At 49.7% G+C, this 21,954-nt stretch overlaps 1 protein-coding gene across 2 annotated transcripts in view; it reads left to right on the forward strand.

Moving 5' to 3' along the window:
• SART3 (spliceosome associated factor 3, U4/U6 recycling protein) overlaps positions 1-21,716 on the forward strand; it is a 28,395-nt gene extending 6,679 nt beyond the window's left edge. The window contains exons 4-19 of one of the 2 annotated variants that reach the window (XM_037156102.2): positions 1,983-2,167; positions 3,203-3,308; positions 4,438-4,562; positions 8,301-8,456; positions 9,154-9,292; positions 9,715-9,822; positions 10,492-10,569; positions 10,695-10,753; positions 11,732-11,841; positions 13,445-13,557; positions 15,204-15,280; positions 15,941-16,109; positions 17,942-18,396; positions 18,906-19,058; positions 19,912-20,102; positions 20,764-21,716. In XM_037156102.2, the coding sequence (XP_037011997.2) occupies positions 1,983-2,167; positions 3,203-3,308; positions 4,438-4,562; positions 8,301-8,456; positions 9,154-9,292; positions 9,715-9,822; positions 10,492-10,569; positions 10,695-10,753; positions 11,732-11,841; positions 13,445-13,557; positions 15,204-15,280; positions 15,941-16,109; positions 17,942-18,396; positions 18,906-19,058; positions 19,912-20,102; positions 20,764-20,938 (2,399 nt within the window). In that variant the 3' untranslated portion in view covers positions 20,939-21,716. The remainder of the gene's footprint in view (positions 1-1,982; positions 2,168-3,202; positions 3,309-4,437; positions 4,563-8,300; positions 8,457-9,153; positions 9,293-9,714; positions 9,823-10,491; positions 10,570-10,694; positions 10,754-11,731; positions 11,842-13,444; positions 13,558-15,203; positions 15,281-15,940; positions 16,110-17,941; positions 18,397-18,905; positions 19,059-19,911; positions 20,103-20,763) is intronic. The other variant, XM_037156103.2, reaches the window with a different exon arrangement.
• Positions 21,717-21,954: the final 238 nt, after the last annotated feature.

The following is a 21,954-nucleotide window of genomic DNA, read 5'->3' on the forward strand; positions in this document are numbered from 1 at the left end:
TACGTACACCGGGGGCCTCATCAGACAGTGCTATGGACAAGTTGTTTAAAAAGCATACAGGGCCCCCCGTTTACTTAAGCCTCCTTCCTCTCCATCCGATTTCCCTCTCTCCACCGTGGCCATTGCCCCTTGAGAGAAGCATCACTTCTCAGATTAGAGACTGCCCCCAGGGAGAGAATTTCTCTTGTACCTTTACCAGCCAAGAAGGTCAGTTTTTTACTTTTTATGATCTAAATAATGAAAATAATAGGTGTCTTGTGAATTTAAAATTACACTGAATGTGCTTTTAAACGCTGTCCCTGTGCCTATGCCCAGATGCCGCTGCCCCTGTGGCCTCTGAGAATCTCTCACGGTTTCACAGGCACGATGTCACATGTTTCTGCTTGTCCTGTTACCCCTTTCTTAACGTCTCCGAGTCACTGCTAACGGCACCCATTCTTTTCCCCATGCATCTCGTGGTCTTCCCCAGGACGTGATGTTTTTGTCTTGTGGTCCTGCTCTTGGCTCCGTGCTGGTGACAGCGCACCTCCCCTCCCACCAGTGGCTTCAGGGCCGCGGGGGGGGGGCGGCACGGGGCAGCCGCGCTCCTTAGATTGTGTCTCACACGTGGTTTTGAACAGGAGCCCGAGGGTCCTTGTGCTGTTTTCAGGAGCTTCAGTCTGTGGAAATGGTGTCACTGGTTTTGAATGTTGAGAAGCCGATTTTGCTTGCTGTATAGGTTTTTTGTTGTTTTTTTAAAATTAATTAATTTTCTACTCCACTTTTTAGTTTTTAACTATTCTTTCTTATATAAAAATGCCAAAGATAGCCTTTCTTTCTGGGAGGCGGCCGAGGCCCAGTAGCAGGACGAGGCCACGCCCTTCGGTTCCTCAGAGGTTTCTGAAGCCCTCGGTCTCGGAGGAGCCTTGTGCAGAGGCTTCAGGCCTGTTTCGGAACCTGGGATCTAGTGACACGTTCTTCTCTTTGTTTCTCAGAGTCATCGTGGACTCTGTGCCCTTGGGTTTTCTGAATTTAAAATACTGTGCATAGTATTTGTCCATCTAGATTGTTTAAATGTTGGGAGGAGCCATGGTGTAATCTATTGAAAATTACCTTCTCTTAGTGGAGGGGCCGTTCATCTGTGAACTTGACTTACCCTCTCACTAAGGCCGTCACCCCAAGAGCTAGCTCTTTTCCGTTGTTAGTTTGCAGCCCATCTGGCAGCTCTTCGTTGGTGAGTGAACACAGAGTAGCTAAAACATGGGCTGAGTTCTTGAAATAAGCCTCCTTCTGTGAAAAAGCAAGTCTCAGGAAAACATGTAGTAAGCCTCAGATTGGCTTCTCTGTCTTTCTAGTGTTTTTGTTTTACAGAGTTAGTGCACAGGCCTGTAGTGACTTTCACGTCTTCGGAAAGTGGGGGCAGATGTGCACAGTAAGAGCTGACGCGTGCTCACAGCCTCGTGCGCTGTCTGGCCTCACAGCTGTGGGAGCGGGTGCGTCAACAGTCGGGGGAGAAGAGACACCAGCCAGGCCTCTTCTGTCGTTGTCGTTTAAACACCGTTAGAAATAGGGGTGCAAAACACAGATTTCTGGTAACAGGATTGGTGCTTTTAATTTTTTTTTTCACTTTGAAAAATTCTAGGCTTTGAAACCTCTCTGAAGATTGATTCAGATTTGTAGCTATTTTCTTTGAAATTTATTACTGGGTTCCCCTAGTTTTAATAAACGAGCTTTACAAACGTGGTCATGTTACATATTTTACTACCTGGCATGTCGTGTTGGGCAGTGAAATCGCAGCAGTTACACCTGGTAGGAGCACTGCTCAGATACACCCTTCTCAGCCTGCAGTGTCAGTGCAGGTAAGTTGGGCTGCTTACTGATAGTGCCCTTATATTTTCACATTAATGAGCACGTTTTTGGTGGGCCCCTTTCTTTTGTTATGCGTCATTTTTGATATTTGGGTATTTCACATTCTGCACTAATAGAACACTTCTCATTTTTAGGTCCAAACATTTGGCTGGAGTACGGTCAGTACTCAGTTGGTGGAATTGGCCAGAAAGGCGGCCTCGAGAAAGTCCGCTCTGTGTTCGAAAGGGCCCTCTCCTCTGTTGGTTTACATGTAACCAAAGGACTGGCCATCTGGGAGGCGTACCGGGAGTTCGAAAGTGCCATTGTGGAAGCCGCCCGGGTGAGTGCCCTGTCCCCCGGGCCAGCGCTTGCCTTTGCCTGGTCGGGGCTGGTTTTGCAAGTGCTCTTAGAAGAGCACAGCTCATGGCATCGGCGTGGCCAGTCCCTCAGTGAGGGGGTGGGCAGCAGGTGGACGAGGTCAGTGTCTTTGTGGGCTACACGGTTTCTTCGACTATACAGCACACGACCCAGTAATTTGTTCCTGATGTTTAAAGATGCCGCTGTTTTAGTTTGTGGTTCCCGGACAAAGTGCAAGAATAACCGTATCACTGCCCCCGCAAATACATTCAGTAGAAACTGAGACATTTGACCCCATCGTGCGTGCATGTTTTAGGCCACAATGTGTGGTATTTTCCCGTCCCTCTCCACTGCGCGAGTGCGCAGAGGGTTATTGCTGATGCGCAGTAAAGCCCTCTGACAGATTGTTATTGTCGCACCAGCCCAGTCCCTGCAGGAAAATTGGCAGTGGTGCCGTTGGTGGCCCTGACGAAGCCGTCCAGGCTGACGCCTTAGGCTGGCGTCTGTGGCTTTCCAGGGTCAGACGTAACCCTGCGCAGACTCCGTTCCGCCATCCTTCTGATGTTCTTGCACTTTCTGGCCACCATACTTTTACTCACGATGTTCCTTCAATGGGGAGTCATTTTTCTTCTCTCGCCACTTGGCGTCGCCTGCAGTTGCATCCCATGTGCCAGCTCCTCCGGGAGTCTCCCCTGACTTCCTCCCTAGCAGGAGAAACCCCTCTGCCCTAAAAACCAGCCGAGAGCAAGCCACACTGCTCTGATCCTGGGGAAGCTTTGCTGATGTGATGGGGCCTCATTGTAGCCATTTGTTACGTTCCTTCTTGTTTTCTCCCCATCATAAACACTGAGTAACAGAAATAACTTCTATTTTTGTACTTCTTGCAGCATTTGACACAGTACTTCTGTTTAAGAGGTCATATTTTTTCTTTTTACTTGGAAATTAACACTGTGTTACACTAATTTTTTGAGGTAGGAAGGACCAGAGTTTGTCATTCACTGTGAATCTGCTTCCGTAGCCCATGGCTGGCTTCCTTTCCCCTTCTGACCGGGAACAAACCTTTGATTCACAGCTGGAGAAGGTGCACAGTCTCTTCCGGCGACAGCTGGCTGTCCCACTCTATGGTAAGAGGCACGGACGCGTCGGGCCCCCCGAGGTTTTTAAGTGCTTCCGGGTGTGTCGCGTAGTTAGGCCTGTCCCGGCAGGCAGATGTGGCTGGCATTCTATCACTGGAGTGTCCCTGTGGACGAGGCCCTTGGTAAAAATGTCTCGTGACTTGTTCATGCTCAGGTGGGTTGTGAGGGTCACCTGACTCCTGGTCAGGAGGTCCCAGTTGTTGGGGGGGGGTCTCTGAAAGGAACAGGGAGGCTGACTCCCTGCCTTTTCTGGGGGACTTCGTAGAATCCGAGTTACATCCTCAGCATTTCCTCTTCCCGGACAGCGTGGGGATTTTACAGGGGCCTGTAGGATTCCACTGTGGGGCTGGTTTGATTCAGGGGCACTGTCAGTCCGAAGTATTCACATCTGAATTTATTGGGGTTTGGGGAAGGATTCTCCTTTTGGGGTGCAAGTATTTTGTCAGGCCAAGCCTTTGAAGTCCTGGAGCTCAAGTGTAAGCAGCTCTGGAAGGGGTGGGCGCTGCCACCTTGTTTGTCCCTTAGGGGTGGTGTGTGCTGTGCCCCCAGAACCTCTGCACAACTTCACTTGAGCCTTGGCATTATTTCTTTTTATTTCATGGTTTATTTGGACTTGATTGAACAAATTATAAAGTGTCTCCAGGTGAAGCCTTGGGTGATATGCAGAAACTGCTGGAGTGGAACTGGCCTGTGGATTTCTTCTAACATACCAGTGTGAGGCCGCATAGTGTAGAGAGGGGGGGAGAAACAGCAGTGTGTGGGTGCCTCTCACATGGCCCCGACTGGGGACCTGGCCTGAAACCCAGGCATGTGTCCTGACTGGGAATTGAACCAGCAACCTTTCAGTTTGCAGGCCGGTGCTCAGTCTACTTAGCCACACCAGCCAGGGCTCATTAACTTGATTGATTGATTAATTAGTTGGTAGGACTGCTTGGGACAGTCCTTTGAGACAGTCTCAGGCCAAGCCTGAGCTCAGTAGAAGGGTTCAGACTTGATCAGTAAGAGCTTCTGTGGCCACAGAGAGAGGGGTGAGTGGCACCCAGTCTCCTGGGCTAGTCTAATTTTGGATTGATAAACCCAATGGCAAGACCCGTGGGCCTGAATCGTCTTTCAACAGATATGGAGGCGACATTTGCAGAGTACGAAGAGTGGTCGGAAGACCCGATACCGGAGTCGGTGGTTCAGAACTACAACAGAGCCCTGCAGCAGCTGGAGCGGTACAAACCCTACGAAGAAGCTCTGGTGAGTGTCGGCTCTCGCAGTCAGTGTCCTTCTAGACTTTTCCCTAGGCGATAGTTGCAAGTAGAACGATGTCTGTAAAACTTGTTTTATTGTGAAATATATAGAGTGTATAATAAGTGTGTTCTCCAGTTGACATACTAATAACAAAGTGAACATCCGTGTACCCACCACCCAGGTTAAGAAATAGAGCATTGCCAGTATCTTAGAAGTCTCCTATGTGCCCCTGTCCGATTGCCTCCTCTTCCCTCTCCCGAGAGGTAATCACTTTCCTCACTTTTGTGATACTCATTCCCGTGCGTTTACAGTTTTACAACCTATGAATATGTCCTTAATCAATAGATTATTTAAGTTTGCTCACTTTTGAACTTGTGTGTAATGGGATCATGCTGTACACTTCCTTACACCATGTCTGGGGTTTCACTCAGTCCACGTTTGAGGTTTTCACCCAGCGGACTGGGGTTCGCTCCTGTCCACTTGTTTTGCTCCGAAGTTGTGTATGACGGTTCATCCGTGTTCTGACTTGGGTTGTCCAGGTTGCACTGAGAGTGGCGTGTCGCTCTGACCACTGACGAGTCTCTCGGTGCACGTGGAGAGAGTTTCTTCCCTAGCTGCACCCCGAGGATCGGGCCCGCTTTCCCGGTCATCGACCTGCAGTCCTGCCCGCAGTGTCTGAGATCTGTCACTGCTTTGGCTCAGTGTGCATGTCGACGTCCTTACATTCGGCCAGTTTGTTGAGTCCAAAACTGGTGTTTTAGTTGGCATTTCCCTGATCACTAAGGAGCATGAACACCTTTTCACATCTGTTGGCCATTCAGATTTTCTTTTTTCGGTAAGTGGCTGTTGAAGTTTTGGACACATTTTCCTTTTGGTTTATCTTTTTATCTAATTGACTTGTGGGGGTCTTGAAACTTAATTCCTCCCTTCGGTTGTATGTACTGTAAAATACTCCCTTCGAGTTAGTGGTTTGTCTTTTAATAATGGCATCTTTTCATGACAGGCCTTAATTTTAACCTTACTGGGTTTATCGTTCTTTTTCTTATGCTTTGTGTTTTTGTTATGCTTAAGAAATCTCTCCATAGTCCAGAGTTATTAATATACTTAGCTCTGTTTTCTTCTGAAAGTTTACATTTTTGTATTTTGAGTTTAGCTCTCTGTTTGCAGTTGGTCGTGGTGTGTGGGGTGAGGCAGGGCCAGTCCCGTTTTCCATGGAGAACCCCTTGTCCAGCCCTGACCCCAATAAGTCCACCTCCCACCCCTATTAGCGGTCCCGCGTCTCTCCAAGATCACACGTGGCTCTGTTTCTGGCCTTTCCAGGCCGTCTCCACTGGCTTATGTGACCCTGTTGTGATGATAATTTTATCAGTGTTCATCTTAGGTAGCATGAGCCCTTTCCTTTCTGTTCCTTTGCCAGAGAGTCTGGGCTTTCTTCAGCTCTTAATGCTTTCATGGAATTTCAAGTCAGCTTCCCAAGGTCTGTGTTGTAAAAAACTGGATTTTTTTATTGTAATTGCTCTGAATCTGTAGATGAGTTTGGGGTAGAATTTACACCTGTTAAATGTCAAACCTCCCAATCTCTGAACATGGCGTAGGCCTGTGCTATTTGAAATGGACTCTGGCCTGGTAGTGTAGTTGGTTGTTCATGTACCAGGGTTGGGGGTTTGGCCCCCCAGTGGGGCACATGTGAGAACCCACCACTGAGGGCGTGAGTAGGTGTGGCAACAAATCGGTGTTGGCCTCGGTGTTGGCCTCTGCCTGCGCCTCTCTTTCCCCTCCCCCCACCCCACTCTCCCTTCCTCTCTCTAAAAATCAGTAAGTAAAATTCATGATAAAAATGAAGTAAAGGTGGCCTTGTATTTCTGTAAAGCTTTATATAATTATAAGTTCACCTGGCTTCTTGAACACATTTTTAGATGTATTTCCACATATTTGATGGTATTGAAAAAGGTATCTTTTTACAGATCTTCCTAGTCGTTCTTGGTATATTAAATGTAGTTTGTTTTTATATATTAATTTTTATCTATCTAACCTGCTAGATTCTTACTAGTATTAGTAATAGTTGGATTTTCTGTGTTGTGTGTTTTCTTTTAACAATAATATTATTTGTAAGTGGTCTTTTATCTTTCTTGATTTTAGAATACTTTCGACTTTATGTACCGTGCCTCGGACTTGGTCTCTTGTGTTCCTCGCCTTTTTGTTTGACCCTCGGGCGGTACTGCTAATGTGTCCTACTGTCCAGCCTTTCCCTCCCACTCTCTTTCCTCTGCTTTCCTTCGTGTGTCCTGGAGTTTTTATCTGGAATCACTTTTCTTTTGCTTGTGGTCCATCCTGTAGAGTCTTCCACACTCGACATTTGCTAGTAAAAGATTTTCTCACTTTTTGTTTGTTTGACAAGGTTTTACTATGTTGCTCTCCCCAAAAGTTAATTCTCAGGGCGTACAATTCTAGACTGACAGCTGTGTTCTCTCAGCAGTTAAGTGTATCGTTCTGTCCTCTGGCTTCTATCATTGCTGTTGAGAAGTCAGCTAACTCTTGTTTCTTTGAAGGGAACTCTTATTTGCTCTCTGGCCGACTTGAACATCTCATTGGTTTGGTTCGATGTCCTGCAGTTTCATTGCAGTGTATCCAGGTGTGGATATCTTTGTATTGATCCTGCGGCGGTTTGTTGGGTTTCCTGGCTTTGTGTTTGGTGTCTCACGCACAGTGAGTAAGAACACAGATGTTGGGAGCCAGGCTGCCTCCAGCTTGAGTTGCAGCTCTGCCACTCGGTAGCTCTCTCGCTGGGGCCAGTACTTAGCTTCCTTGTGTTTCATGTGCCTTCAGTGTCATGGTTATGTTACTGCCTCACGGGATTGTTGTGGGGCTCAACGTCTTCATGTATCTTAAGCCAGCAAAAGCGTAACCTTCACTTGGCTTAACCGCCTTCGCTTAGATTTCGTCTTTAGTATTTCTTGTTTCTTTACCAGTGTGTGAATGATTTTCAAGATGTTCTGTATATTTAACCCACAGTTTTAGTTGTTTTCAGGGGCACCGTGTGTCTGGGTATCTAATTTGTCGTTACTACTGGGAACTGAGGCTCTGAGACATCGTCTTTCTGTGTTCAGGGCACATGTGTGCCCTTGCTGTCCTGAGTGTCTCCCCCTTCTTCGCACGTAAATGATGTGTGTGTAGTTGTGCTTCACGAAGGCTCATCAGCGGCATCCTTGGCCAGTTCAGTTTTGGTTTGATTATCAGCAGAACGTGGCTCAGAAGAAAACAAGTTGACTAAGGGTTTTGTTGAAAAAGGCTTTTGGTGGTGTGTCTTCAGATCCATCAGCATTCAGCAAAGCCTCTTCCCTCTTCTGCTTGTGCCTGCGCTCCGGCAGGAGCTGGTGCTCGGAATGGAGCGGTCGCTGCCCCTCCCCACTCCCACCCCCATGAGGCCATGAAAGTAACATCTCTTTTGGAAGGATGGCTCGCATCGGTCATTTGTGTTTCTCTTTCATTCAGTTCCCGGTGGGTGGGAGATTTAAATTCCCTGTAGTTCAGGGGTAGATTTAGAAAAGGGTTTAAGGGGCCTTTGTAGCAATTGCCGTGAAGAGGCACCGTGGACTCTCCCTCTGCCCCTCAGATTGTAGACCTGGATTCTGAGCGGGGATTGGTGATTCTCGCCTGGGTGTAGCCGGTCTTCCCACAGCTGAGTGTGGAGATGTGTCTTGCTTCCGGACGGTGTCAGCTCACTGCCAGTCTCTTTGGTCCCAGTTGGAAGCAGAGGCACCCCGGCTGGCCGAATACCAAGCGTACATCGACTTCGAGCTGAAAGTCGGCGACCCTGCCCGCGTTCAGCTGATCTTCGAGCGCGCCCTGGTTGAGAACTGCCTGGTCCCGGACTTGTGGATCCGCTACAGTCAGTACCTAGTAAGATAACCGCTCCCGTTTCGTTCTTCTCCTCTTTGGGGGCCACATGGAGCCAGTCAGAGCGCCCGGCGTGGGCTGCGTGCTGCTCGTTTCTGCTCGTCCTCCTTTTCTGTTTGCCCCTCACTGAGGAAGTTCCTCCAGGGTTTTAACTTACTTTAAACTGATCGGGAATAAGAAAAAGTTACATAGCCTTACTGTTGAGGACCTTGTAGCAGATTTTTTCCTTCTAACCTTTTATCATGGAGAAGGTAGCCATACAAATGTGGAGGGATCAGTAAGGTGAAACCTCACTTACCCATCCCCCAGCCCCACTCCAGCAGTTACCTCGAGGCACTTACGTGGATAAACCCACGTCCCAACCTGCTTCCCCATCCCGTGTTATTCTAAGTTAAATCCAGAAATCACTATTTTTTTGGTAGATATTTCAATATGTACGTATAAAAGATTTGAACTGGATCTGAACAAGAGCTATGCGTTAATATTGGTGGATGCTCCTCAGGCTGTTTTAATCTGTGGGTTCCCATTTCCACCTCTTTTCCCTCACTCCCCACTGCGATTTCTTTCTTGAAGAAACTGGTCACAAGAGACATTTCTAAGGAAATTTCTTTTGTTAGTTGGTTGTGCTGGAAATGTCTCGTGGGTGGCGATGTCTTAACCATAAAATTTCACCCCCTGACCCTGGGATTCTGTACTGTAGGATCGGCAGCTGAAAGTAAAGGATTTGGTTTTGTCTGTGCACGGTCGCGCCGTCAGAAACTGCCCCTGGACTGTCGCCCTGTGGAGCCGCTACCTCTTGGCCATGGAACGGCACGGAGTCGACCATCAAGTGATGGCTGGTGCGAGCGCTTCTGCGGGAAGACCTCGGGAACGTGGCGCAGTGGCCAAGCCGGCACCCCCAAGGGTGCTGCTTCGGGTGGTGGGCAGTAGTGACAGGCAGGGCTCGAGTGGGAGGCCTGCTGAGGTGGTTTGGGCTCTCGGGAGCTTTTTAACAGAAGGCTGGTGTTTACTGCGACCTTCCAGGAGCCTTTTCTTCAGGCTGGCTCGCCCTGGAACTCGGATGCCATTTCCAGGGCGGTTCGGGCGTTGCTGTGGTAGCTTTTCTTTGGAACGTCTCTTTCTAGCTCATTTTGCTTGGTCATATCTTGTCATTATGTTAAATCATACAGTATTTTATGGTCAGAAGTTTTTTGTAATAATCTTGATAACTTCATTTTAGTCTTTTCAATTGGTCACAAACCATCTTTCTCCTCTACTCCAGCGACCTTCGAAAAAGCTTTGAGTGCTGGCTTCATTCAGGCCACCGATTACGTGGAGATTTGGCAGGCATACCTGGATTACCTGAGGAGGAGGGTCGATTTCAGGCAAGGTATTTGAGTTCGTGTGCTCCACGTCAGAACTGCGCTTTCTCTTAGCATGTCTTTCGGTGAGATGCCCAGCGCCCACATGCACTGTGATTGGGCAGTGTTGTAGACCGGCCATTGGCAGCTCCCTCTTGTCCCCCTGCCTCCCACATTTTAGTCATGAAGTTTTTCACAAGTCATGCTGTGGATTTTAGAGGAAAAAAGCGATGGTCCTTATGTGTTATGCTGGCTCTTGCAGCTCCTTCAGTCTCATTTTGTAGTTTTCTCTTCTCTCCCTCCTATGTACACAAAATAGTTCTCTAAATGAGGCTGCTGTGTTCCTATTAAATCTTTGGAACTTTTGCAGGATTCCCCTTCCTTTCTCTTTTCACCCTCAAAAAAGAATAGCAGCCAGAACCTTGTGTAACTCGTTCTTACACGCTCATGCACGTGGCCTTGGGCAGTCTACACCCAGCACCCTGTGCTCGCTGTTGTCATTGTGCCACTGTGCTGTGCTCTGCTCTAGCACCTCTGTCCCCCACTCCCTGGTGGCGGCAGGGACTGGAAATTTTATTTCTGTGTCCTCAGCATGATGCTAGGTGCCTCACAGGCCCCTGCGAGTTTCAGTGTAGGATTTTTAAAAAGACGTGTTACGTGGTTTTGCGGAGCCAAACCCCTTCTGCTCTTTCTCCCAGACTCCAGTAAAGAGCTGGAGGAGCTGCGGTCCGCGTTCGCCCGGGCTCTGGAGTACCTGCAGCAGGAGGTGGAAGAACGTGAGTGTGCCTCCACCTGCTGCCTCGTCCCGTTGTGTTTCCTGCTCTCGGTTGATGGGCCTTTTCAGGCAAAGGCCCTTTGTCTCGAAGTCGCTTTCTAATTTTGACTGATTCTATTTTTAAAGGTTTCAATGAAAGTGGGGATCCAAGCTGCATGATCATGCAGAACTGGGCCAGGATTGAGGTAAATATTTGACAGACTCGTTGGTTTCCTCCACTTTGAAGGTCCTTTGTCTGAGAGTGTGGCTGAAGTCGAGTGGGAATCCCAGCTGATGGTCTGGGCTCTGTGGGCGGTCGTGTTGTCTGCCTAGCTGGGTGCACTTTTGTTTATGTCTGAGTGCGAACGTGAGCTCCCAGGCAGCAGGTGTGCGGCCAGTGTCTCAACACCAGGCGTTCACTCACGTACCGCCTCTCTCCCTGGCTCAGTGCCTGTCAGGTTTGTGCTGTTGGCCAGGCACTTGGCCAGGTGCTGGAGTAATGAGGTCGACACAGTTCCTGCACTAGTCAGGCTTTGTGTCCTAGTGTGCGAAACAGACAGTTGGACAGTAATTACAGGGTACCGTGAGTCAAATGTTACTACGGGACCACGGACCCCACGGGGAGTGGGGCTTGGCGCCTGCCCAGGAGCAGCTCATAAGAGTTGCAAAAGTCGTAATGTCTTATTCTCTGAGGGGAAGTCAGGGCAAAGAAACACTTTTCTGGTAATTTCTGGGTGGGACGTTTGTGTGGTAATCATTTTAAAGATGAGGCAGCCAAGGCTTAGGGAGGTTAAGTAACCCACCCAAATCACTTAGTAAGTGGGAGCTGGCTTTTGCTTCTAGATCAGACTGACTTTCTCTACACTGCCTCTCAGATTAAACACTTGCAGTGAAGCTTCATAGAAAACAAAACAAACCAGGCCCCTGGCCAGAGCTGTGAGTGCCCACAGGCCCCTGCTCTTTGTTCTGGACAAAGAGGCAGCCCAGGGCGGTCAGTGCAGAAAGGCTGCCGTGCTCAGGCTGCCTGTAGCCACAGAGGGCGGCCTGGGAGCGCCCAGGGGTTCACGGGACACTGAGAGTCAGAGGCGGCTTTTTAGGCAGGGCTGTTGGAGTGTGTTTGGTGATGGGCGTAGGTGTCATCAGGTTCAGGTGCTTTCCTGACTGAGCCTTCTAACGCGTCTTAGGCCCGACTGTGTAATAACATGCAGAAAGCGCGGGAGCTCTGGGACAGCATCATGACCCGAGGAAACGCCAAGTACGCCAACATGTGGCTGGAGTATTACAACCTGGAAAGGTAACAGCCTGGGGTGGAGGAGGCAGGGCTGTGTTGGGAGGCACTCGCCTTCCTTTGATGGGACTGTACTTGGCCGCCGGGGCTTGCGTCTTTAACCTGGCCCCGCCTTCTTTCATCCTGTCTCTTTCATTAGTGGCCCGGGCTAGAGAACCAAACCTGGTATTTTTTGCCTGGGCTGTTACAGCTATGCGTTTCTTTTAATTTTCTGGGGTTTTTTTTTCCTTTTTGCTTTTTATTTTGTTTTGATTTTCTAGACATGAATGTTTTATTTGAATTTTGGGGGAACTGTTCATTTTTTTACTATATTTGCTTTGCCTATAGAAGTATAAAATACTAAAAAAACACAGAGGAAAAAGCTCAAATTATCTATAGTCATGGACCCAGGTGTAACCACCATTAGTTGTTTGGATATATTTTTTGAGGCTTTTATGCTTAAATTTTTAGAAAATTAACATGTAGTTATACAGTGCACCTGTTATAAACTTCTAAAATTATTCTAAATAAATGAGCCATGTGCAGTAATATCGATAACATGGGGAAGACATAAAGAGTACAACCAGCTTTTTTATTGTGTATTTTGAACGAAGACAGTGAAATGTGGGAGGAACTTGGTCGAGCAGAATCCTCCCATCCGCTGTGGACGGTTAAATAAGTTGTCCCAACACAGTCTTTCTGTTCTGGTGGGGAAGGGGGTGGCGATTCCCTCGGGTGGGGAACGCCCCGAGCCCTTCTCCCAAACAGTGGCTCTTACCAGGAGTGGTGTGGGTAGGTGTACACAGCCTACCTGCATAGCTCATCAGTCAGTGTCAGAAAGACTCTAGGCATACGGAGACAGGTATTATCTACAGAAGCAATGGAAGGAACACAGAGATTTGTCATAGGGCAGGGTCTGTTAGTCATGTTGACGCCAGAGGGCCTTCAAGACATACTTCATAAGATAAGGAGTTTACTCCTTAAGCCTTGAACTTCAACATCCGGTTTATATCACCAGGGTCATACAGAAACAAAGCAGAGCAAGCTTCAGAGGATACAATGTATTTATCAGGCCTGGTTCCCACGGGAACTCTGGGTGTTAGAGTGGAGTTGCGCCACCTTCGTTTGTATCTGGTTTTCCACGGAGTCTTACTAGCCCCTCTCAGGGCTTGCTGTCCTGGGGCTACAGTCCCGGAACCCACACAGAGTCGTCCCCAACAGTGAAAGTTCCCTGTAACCCCACCCCCAGAGGTGACACTATTAAAGCTTGTTGATTCCTTTTCATGAGCAGCTCTCAGGCTGTTTTTTGGCCTCAGAACCCCTTGGTACTTCTAAAATTGGAGGATCCCAACAGCTTTTGTTTATGTAGATTATCTAGGACTCTTGAGTATATACCGTTTTAGAGAGTGAAGATGGTGTTCCATGAAAAAACTAGTTCAGATTTCACCCCAAACAAGGACAGCGTTTTCTTTGCCGCCGCCGTGGTACCTGGTGTGCAGAAGGAGTGCTCTATGGGACAGGGCTGGGAGCCTCCGATCCCGTGGCACTGCCCGCTGAGAAGACTGCCCCTCTCTTTGTGTGCCTTCTGCTTTGTGTCTTGGTGGGAGCACCTGTTGGCTTTCTTCCCTAGGGCGCACGGCGACACCCAGCACTGCAGGAAAGCTCTGCACCGGGCTGTCCAGTGCACCAGTGACTACCCGGAGCATGTCTGTGAAGTGTTGCTGACCATGGAGAGGACAGAAGGTGGGGACGCTCGGCTCTCTGCTCTGGCCTGGAGTCTGTAAGGACAGGCTGTGTTCATGGCTGCAGCCCTTGCATGGTGCTCACCCTGGGACTGGCTGCTCCCAGCTCCTCTAGAGCCAAGGGGCACTGCCCGTTGTTTAGTTCTGGCATGGGCTCTTAGAGTTCTTTGAGGAGGGGCCGTCCTGGGCATTGCAGGGTCTCTAGCAGCATCCCTGGCCTCTCTCCCCACTGGGTGCTGGTAGCAACCTCTCTGCCCCCAGTTACGACAGCCAAAACTGACTCCAGGTGTTGCTGAATGTGTCCTGGGGGGGGTCAAGGTCCCTCCAGCTGAGAACCTCCGTTGGAGAACCTCATGCACACCAGGGGAGCACAGAGCGGCAAACGGCCCCTTTTGTGCTCGCCTGCCGAATTTTAGAGCCTCAGTATTACATTTCTAATGGGGAAATAGTTTATTCATGGGCATTGGTCTGGATTTTGGGTGGGAACCCCACAGAACTTGAAATAAAATCCCCAAAGAAAAACCAACTGAAAAATACCCTAACATCTATCATTTGAGATGCTTTTCAGATTTTTTAGTCTTAATATTGGATTTGCCAAAAGGTTTGTTTTTTTCCCATATGATGGGTCTAGTAGCGCTTAGTTGCCTTTAACTTAATTTGAAACAGTTTTGTTAGGTTGTATCGTGACAGCTGTCATATCAACTGTGCATTAAAATAAAAACTGCCCTGGCTGGTGTGGCTCAGTGGATTGAGGGCTGGCTGCAAACCAAAAAGCCTCTGGTCTGATTCCCAGCCAGGGCACATGACTGGGTTGCGCGAGCCAGGTCCCTGGGTGGGTCCGTGCGCGAGGCAACCAACTGATGTCTTTCTCTCTGTCTTCCCCCCTCCCTAACGCTCTCTGAAAAGAAATAAAATCTTAAAAAAAAAGTTACCAAAATTGGTGAATTTTTGTGTAGTCATTTTAATATCGAAGATGGAAGAAAATGTGCAACATTTTTGGCGTATTAAGCTTTGATTATTTCAAGAAAGGCAAAAATACAACTGAAACGTAAAAAGAGGTTTGTGCAGTGTATGGAGAAGGTGCTGTAACTGACCAATTTGTTAAAAGTAGTTTGTGAAGTTTTGTGCTGGAGATTTCTCTCTGGATGATGCTCCACGATCCAGGAGACCAGTTGAAGTTGATAGCAGTCAAATTGAGGTACAAATCGAGAACAGTCAACATTATACCATGTGGGAGATAGCCAACACACTCAAAATGCCCAAATCAGTAAAGTTATTGGTGAAAATGAAAACTTTTATTTTACAAAAAATACTGAACAGACTTTTGGCCAACCCAATATAAATGTCTTGACCCGTTTTGATTGGAATGTTTTCGTAATCTGCCAGGGAGCGCCCATGATAGATGATACTCTAGTTTTTAAGTCTCTTTTCTCAAAGAGAAGGGGAGTTTCAGACACCCGGTAGGACTGCTGGGATTCTAAAACTTCCAGCCTGCATGATGAAACGGACTTAAGATGGGGAGCTGACTGTCCGGTGCTTGTCTGATGGGAGAGATGTCTTCTGGAAGGTGGGGAAATTAAGAAAATTGTATGTTGTTATATCCTTCAAAACCCCCAAAAGTGAAAGCTTGCTTCTTTTTCTCTCAAGGTACTTTAGAAGATTGGGATATCGCCGTTCAGAAAACAGAAACTCGGTTAGCACGGGTTAATGAGCAGAGAATGAAGGTAATGATGCTGTTGATTGAAAGTCTGGGGGACTTCTTATAGCTGTTTTGACTGTTTGGGATGAAGGCTTTTTGTCAAAACCTGAGGTCTTTCTGAAATGTGTCTCAGAGTATTGTGAAGTATTTGAACCAAGATTTAAACCAGTCTTGTATTATTTCTTAGCAAAAGGTGAAAGATGGATACAATCTGAAGAGAAACCAAAGTGTGTGTAGTATTTTTTTTTAGAAAGACTTAACACCTTAGCCCCAACAGTGAATACTTACTTATGTTACAGCAGGGGAATTTGTGCCCTAAAACGTTACTAGAATAGATGAGAAAAATAATAAAAAGGTGATTAACAGCCTAGTGGTTGGAATATGAACACCCCCAAGTTAATTACGGCCCTGGTTTCAGAGGTTGTTGTCCTGTTGGTGCGTAATTCTTGGGGTTATCGTGAGAGGTGCTGGAGATTTGGGGGACAGATGCTAAGGGGCCGGAGGAGCCCTGGTGGGGGAAAACGCGAGCACATCCTCCACATTTTTTCATGGTCTTGTCCTGGCACTTGGGTTATGAATTCCCCCTGCCTGTCCCCTGTCCCCTTCCACCTTTCTTACCACCACAAGTCAGTGGAGTTGAGGTCATTGCTGTGCCCCGTGATGCATCATGTGCCCCACTTTCCAGGCTGCAGAGAAGGAAGCGGCTCTTGCCCAGCAAGAAGAGGAGCGGGCTCAACAGCGGAAGCGGGCGCGCGCCGAGAAGCAAGCGTCGAAAAAGAAGAAAAAGGCCAGAGGCGCGGACAAGCGCAGAGCGGATGAGGATGATGAGAAGGAGTGGGGCGACGACGAAGAAGGTAGAGATTTTCAGAAATTTCATTTTGGAACGTCTCAGCGCTCTGGAGAAGTTGCACAAAAACAGTACAGAAACTTCTTAGATCCTTTGAAAACGTCGCCCCTCCTCTCCTGCCAGGCTCTGTGCCCTGTGTAGGTGCTGCTCTGCACAGGGGCCTGGGCCCCAGCCCCCTGCACTGCGCTGCGGCCTCCACTGCCCTCTGTGTGGTGCCCTCCTCACCCCGCTGGGGCTCCTGTGCCCGGAGCTCTTCCTGTCGCTGCCCCACATGTGGACATCCCTTCATCCCACTCGGGGTCCGGTGTCCCCTGGCACCGCCCGGCCCCACCCTGCACCGACGACACCTGCCTTGTTTCCCTGCCTGTGGTTTTGACTTGGTAGCATGTTCCAACCAGTGTTTCTGTCAGCCCTGCAACTTCAGGAATGGGCAGCTGCGGGTCCGATTTATTTCAGCAAAGTCAGGGTAGAGAACTGTCTGTAGACGTTAAGGAACTCGATGTTTTCCTAGTACAGAGTTGTCAGCCAGAGGGAAGTAGTGATGGAGGCGTCATTCAGTTGACCTTCCTTGCACGCCTTTCTGGGGCTTTCAGAAACGGCCACTAGCTCACAGCCCTTCAGAGCTCCTGGGTTAGCAGGGTGAGGCAGGTGTGCTGTGCCTGCAGTGGTGCGTCATTGGGACAGTGGGAGCCGAAGAGGGCGCTAGTGGGCCAGCCCCCTGCGCACGCGAGAGGTCACGGGGAGGTGATGTGTGCACCTCGGCATCTGGGGGAGGGGCCGAGGGACTGGCAAATGAGTGACTGTCAAGTGAAAAAGACAGGAAGCCAGACAGAGCTGGTGTGAGCACGTCATGAGGCACAGACAGCCTGGCATTTTCTGTGAGCAGCAGTAACTGGGTTTGGGCCGCGATGCTGGCTTGGGGCCAGGTGCGGGCGTGGTGAGGCTGGATCAGCAGGCTGGGCCCCACGCCGGGATATTCTTTTTTAAAATTCATTTATTTTCCCTGGAGGACATGCATTTTGACTTTAGGAGAGAGAGAGAAACATTGATTTGAGAGAGAAACATTGAATCGTTGCCTCTTGCACATGCCCTGACTGGGGACTGAACCTGCAATCCAGATACGTGCCTTGACTGGGAATCGAACTTGCGACCTTTTGGTTTATGGGACAGTGCTCCAACTCAGGGATGCTCTTGAATGCAGCATGCGGCTGTTAGACTTCATCAGGAAGCAGTGGGAAATTGATGGGAGGGTCTGGAAGTGGGGGGTCAGTGCCAGTTGGGTTGCAGGACTCTCTCGAGACAGTGGGGAGAGTGGGTTGCAGTAGAATGTTGTTCAGCTCTCCTGAAGGACACAAGACAACAGTGGAAGTTTTTAGGAATGGTAGACCCTTTGTAGAGCTTCCCCAGGCGCGGCCCACATGTGGAGCATGTACTTCAGTCACCTAAGGTGCTTGTTTAAATGCAGGCCCATGAGCCCCATCCCTCCCTTGGTGACCTGGGCTTCTTAGAAGAGGGGCCTTGGAATTGGCTGGCTGAACTTTCAGACTCCCTGACCTTTTACATAATTAAACATGGACAGTGAGGACTTAAACGTTGTCGCATCTACTTGATTTAGCCCATTTATTCAAATGTAACCCGGGTCCAGAAAGCCGTGGAATAAGCTGGTGAGCTAAGAACAGCTGGCAGGTACTGCGCGTGCAGACGTGCAGAGAGGCGTGTGTTTATCACGTGCGGCTGTGGCAGACCAGCTGTTGGTAGTGGGAAGAGCGTGTGCGTGGACCAGCTCAGGGCAGAGAAGAAGTGAGTGATCGTTGCTGCTTTTCTCCCGACACCCTGTAGAGCAGCCTTCTAAACGCAGAAGGGTGGAGAACAACGTTGCCCCGGCCCGAGAGGCCCAGGACCTCGAAGCGGAGACAGGACTCTTCGGGAAGAGCGCGCCCGTAGATGCGGCCCCCCCTTCGAAGCAGAAGGAGAGGGCAGCTGCCCTGAAGAGGGACGCGCCCAAGGTGCCCCACGACAGCAGCAAGGACAGCATCACCGTCTTCGTCAGCAACCTGCCCTACAGCATGGAGGAGCCGGGTGTGCAGCTCCGGCCACTCTTCGAGGCGTGTGGGGAAGTGGCCGAGGTCCGGCCCATCTTCAGCAACCGGGGCGACTTCCGAGGCTACTGCTACGTGGAGTTTAAAGAGGAGAAGGCGGCCCTGCAGGCCCTGGAGCTGGACCGGAAGAATGTGGACGGGAGGCCAATGTTCGTGTCCCCGTGTGTGGACAAGAGCAAAAACCCCGATTTTAAGGTATGTCTCTGGGGAAAGAATGCCTTCCATGAAGGGCTATTACAAACAGACTAAGCCCTTTTTTCATGTAGCAGCTGTTATTTACAATGTCCGTGGAATAGGGGACCGAACTGTCTAACGGGTGTGTCCCAAGCTGGTTAGCTGAGGTCCGGCTCACAGCCCGGTCACTCTGAGCGCACATTCGCTGATAAATGGTCATGAACTGAGGAACTGTGATAATGGTGACCGTCCAGTAGTGCCTAGGAGTGACAAGGGACTGTGCTAAGTGTTTATGTTTACGTTACTTCATGGGATTCTCACCCAAACTTGGAAGATCTACTCTCATTCTTGCCACTTTGCAGAGGAGGAAGTGGAGGCTTGAGAGGTTAAGCGACATGCCCAGAGTGACCCAGTTAGCAGTTCCCGGTGCCCAGAATTGGCTCGGCTCTGCCTGGCTGGGACGTGGACTTGAAGACGAGGACTCTGGGCTGGGCATCCAGCCATTGGTTTTCCCTCCATTCTTCCTGCAGGTGTTCAGGTACAGCACTGCCCTGGAGAAGCACAAGCTGTTTATCTCGGGTCTGCCCTTCTCCTGCACCAAAGAGGAGCTCGAAGAGATCTGTAAGGCTCACGGCACTGTGAAGGACATCAGGCTGGTTACCAACCGAGCCGGCAAACCAAAGGTCAGCGTCCGAGCGGACGGCCAGACCTTGCCTTCCGAGGCTGGGGACCTGTCCCTGTGTCTGTTCGCAGGTTTTTGGTTTCTGGAGTGGATTCCTACTTTGTTTCCTAAGAAACAAATAAGTTAACAGAAGGATAGGTACACTAGGCTTACTTGTATTTGGGGTCAAACGAATCTTTTTGTAGCTAATTGCATTAAAAAGAACAAGGCAGTTAAAAAACAAAACAACCGACCGACCACGAAGTAGCAGGGAGCACAGTCAGAGCCCACGCTGGGGCCTTGGGGGGAGCGGCTGTCCTCTGCGTCTCCGCCGTCCTGCCCAGACCCTCCTTTCCTCAGGCCTCCCGCTGTTGCCCTGGCCTCGCCACCGGGCTCCTGTCGTGCAGCCCTTCAGCCCCTTCTCGGTCTCGTGAGTTCCGCTCTGCGCCACATTCAGAGTAGTGTTTCAGCATGAGCTTGGGTGATCTTTTTCCCCCTCCCCCTCATCCAAGTTAATCGAGAGTTAAAGGGTGTGTGAGCTGAGGGGGTGAGGAAGGCTCAGATGTCAGGGCACACCAGGGCCGCCCCCCAGTGCCCAGGCCACCTCAGCCGCCCGTCTGCTGGATGTATACTGGTCTGTCTGCCCTTTCTGCTGGAGCAAGCACAAAAGGTGCTGAGCTTAACACAGGTTCCTGAGGGCACAGTCAGTGACAGCCCAGAGGAAAGCGTGGGGGAGGGAAAGGAACTTACAGACAAAGGATGGTGGTGGTGGGGAAAGTCTCCGGGCGATGGGGCGCCTGCTCTGGCCCCCCAGCCGGAGGGAGGCAGTGGCGTCCTGGCTGTGCAGCCCCTGACCTGGCTCTGGCCTCTTTCAGGGCCTCGCCTACGTGGAGTACGAAAATGAATCGCAGGCCTCGCAAGCTGTCATGAAGATGGACGGCATGACCATCAAAGAGAACGTCATCAAAGTGGCCATCAGCAACCCGCCGCAGAGGAGAGGTCCAGAGAAGCCGGAAGCAAGGAAAGGCCCGGGTGGCCCCATGGTGCCTCGGCAGATGTATGGAGCGTAAGTGTGTGCAGCTGGCCGGTGCAGACTCCGTCCCGGCCGGCACTCGGGTCAGCTGCTTTCCTATTGGCGCAATGCGTGGGACAGAAAGCCAGGGCCCGCTGTCCACTGTGGTCACTGGAGAGGTTGTCCAGAGCACAGGCCTGAAGAGACTGAGCCCAGAAGTGGGACCCACCCGTTCTGGTGTTTGCCAGTTTCCACTTGTGATTTGTTGAAGGCTGCGTTTTTCTCTGATTGTTTTAAAGTCGTCTTTGCCAGTTCAATCTGTATGTTTAAAGAGGGCCCAACAACTGTACGCTTGCCAGGGTAGTCTACGCCTCCAGCCGTCTTCCTGTGAAAGCTATTTTTTTACCTCATCGGGTGACAGAGCACAGTTGCCAGGTGGTGCGGTGAGGTGCGACGGGGCACACGGCCATTTTCACCTACCCACAGGTGACTGCACTGCAGAGGTTTGGTCTTTGCCAAAATTGAAGAAAAGACCGAATTAGTGTAGTTTTTATCCACTAATCAGTCTAGGAGATGTGGGCTTTGTCTTATCCGTGTAGTGTTCTTTTAATCTTTGAACTTCTAGTGGTTTCAGCCTCGCCTGGCTTGTTTTCACAAATACACCAGGGTCATGAATTGTCGAGTTAAAGGGTACATTCATTGTTTGCTCTTCCAGGCGGGGGAAGGGGCGGACCCAGCTTTCTCTGCTGCCTCGCGCCCTGCAACGCCCCAGTCCCGCAGTGGCTCAGGCCGAGAATGGCCCTGCCCCGAAGCCGGTCACCACTTCAGCGGCCACCGAAGCTCCCAAGATGTCCAACGCTGACTTCGCCAAGTTGCTTCTGAGAAAGTGAACGGGATTCTGAGAGAAGCGGAATGCCTTACTTCACGCTGGCCAGAAGGACCACCGTCGCCCAGCTGTACCCTGGGTATGGAAGGGCCCGGGCAGCGCCCACGCCCACGTAGTGTCTGCTGGTCTAGACAGACAGGGAAAGGGTGTCCCAGGAAAGAGGCCCTCAGTGTTCCCTCATATTGAGGGTGACAGAGGAAAGCAGTCACTCCGCAGGTAGGGCCCAGAGTGTAGTTTCTAAGATATTTTTTTGTCTTGAAGAGTGATAAACGGAAGTGAAACTTGGACACGCTGTTTTGAGACACACTTGTCCAGATGTTTGCGGCCAACTCTGGCCCCTTTTATAAGACACTTCTCTCCCACTCTGCATAGTACACGTGCCCGCCGCTCTTTAATTTTCGAAAGACAAGATGGCAGATGCTAGTAATTCACCGGAATGGCCTATTTTAGTAATGGGGTGGGGACAAGGGAAGTCACATAAAAAATGTTTGACAGATTTTTGTCCAAGGGGGCTGTGCGTTTTTATATTATGTATTTGTAAATGACACGTCAACCCATCGTCCTCACGTTTCCTGAAAGCAGAGTATCTGTGACATTTGTGTCACATAGGAGTTCTGGGTGCCGTCTGCTGTGGACCATTTTCTTTGCCTAGTGACTAGTGGACTGTGTTCTTCGTCTCAATACTGAGTTTTAGCCCTTTGGTTTTGTTCAAATACCATGTCAAGTGCAAATTTAAGTTTTCCCCATTTAGGTTTGTTTATTAAACCGATGTTCTCTTACAACCCGCTTGTGGAGTGGTACTCAGCTCTGCGTTCCTCCGCGGATCTTTAGAAGTAGGTGTGCCTTCCTTTACCCAGCAGACGAGTAAATAGAACGTCTAAGTCAAGTCCCGCGTCACTCTGATTTCAGTCCTTCCAGCTGTGATGTGTGTCAGCCTTAAACTTCAGTTTATGGCTGTTCATGTGTGAGCCTCTATGGTTTCTACCTGTTCTCTTTCATCAAGGATTTGCTGCCTTGGTA

Source organism: Artibeus jamaicensis, unplaced genomic scaffold, assembly GCF_021234435.1.
Source record: "Artibeus jamaicensis isolate MK-2021 breed Jamaican fruit bat unplaced genomic scaffold, CSHL_Jam_final contig_525, whole genome shotgun sequence".
NCBI classification, from domain to species: Eukaryota; Metazoa; Chordata; class Mammalia; order Chiroptera; family Phyllostomidae; genus Artibeus; species Artibeus jamaicensis.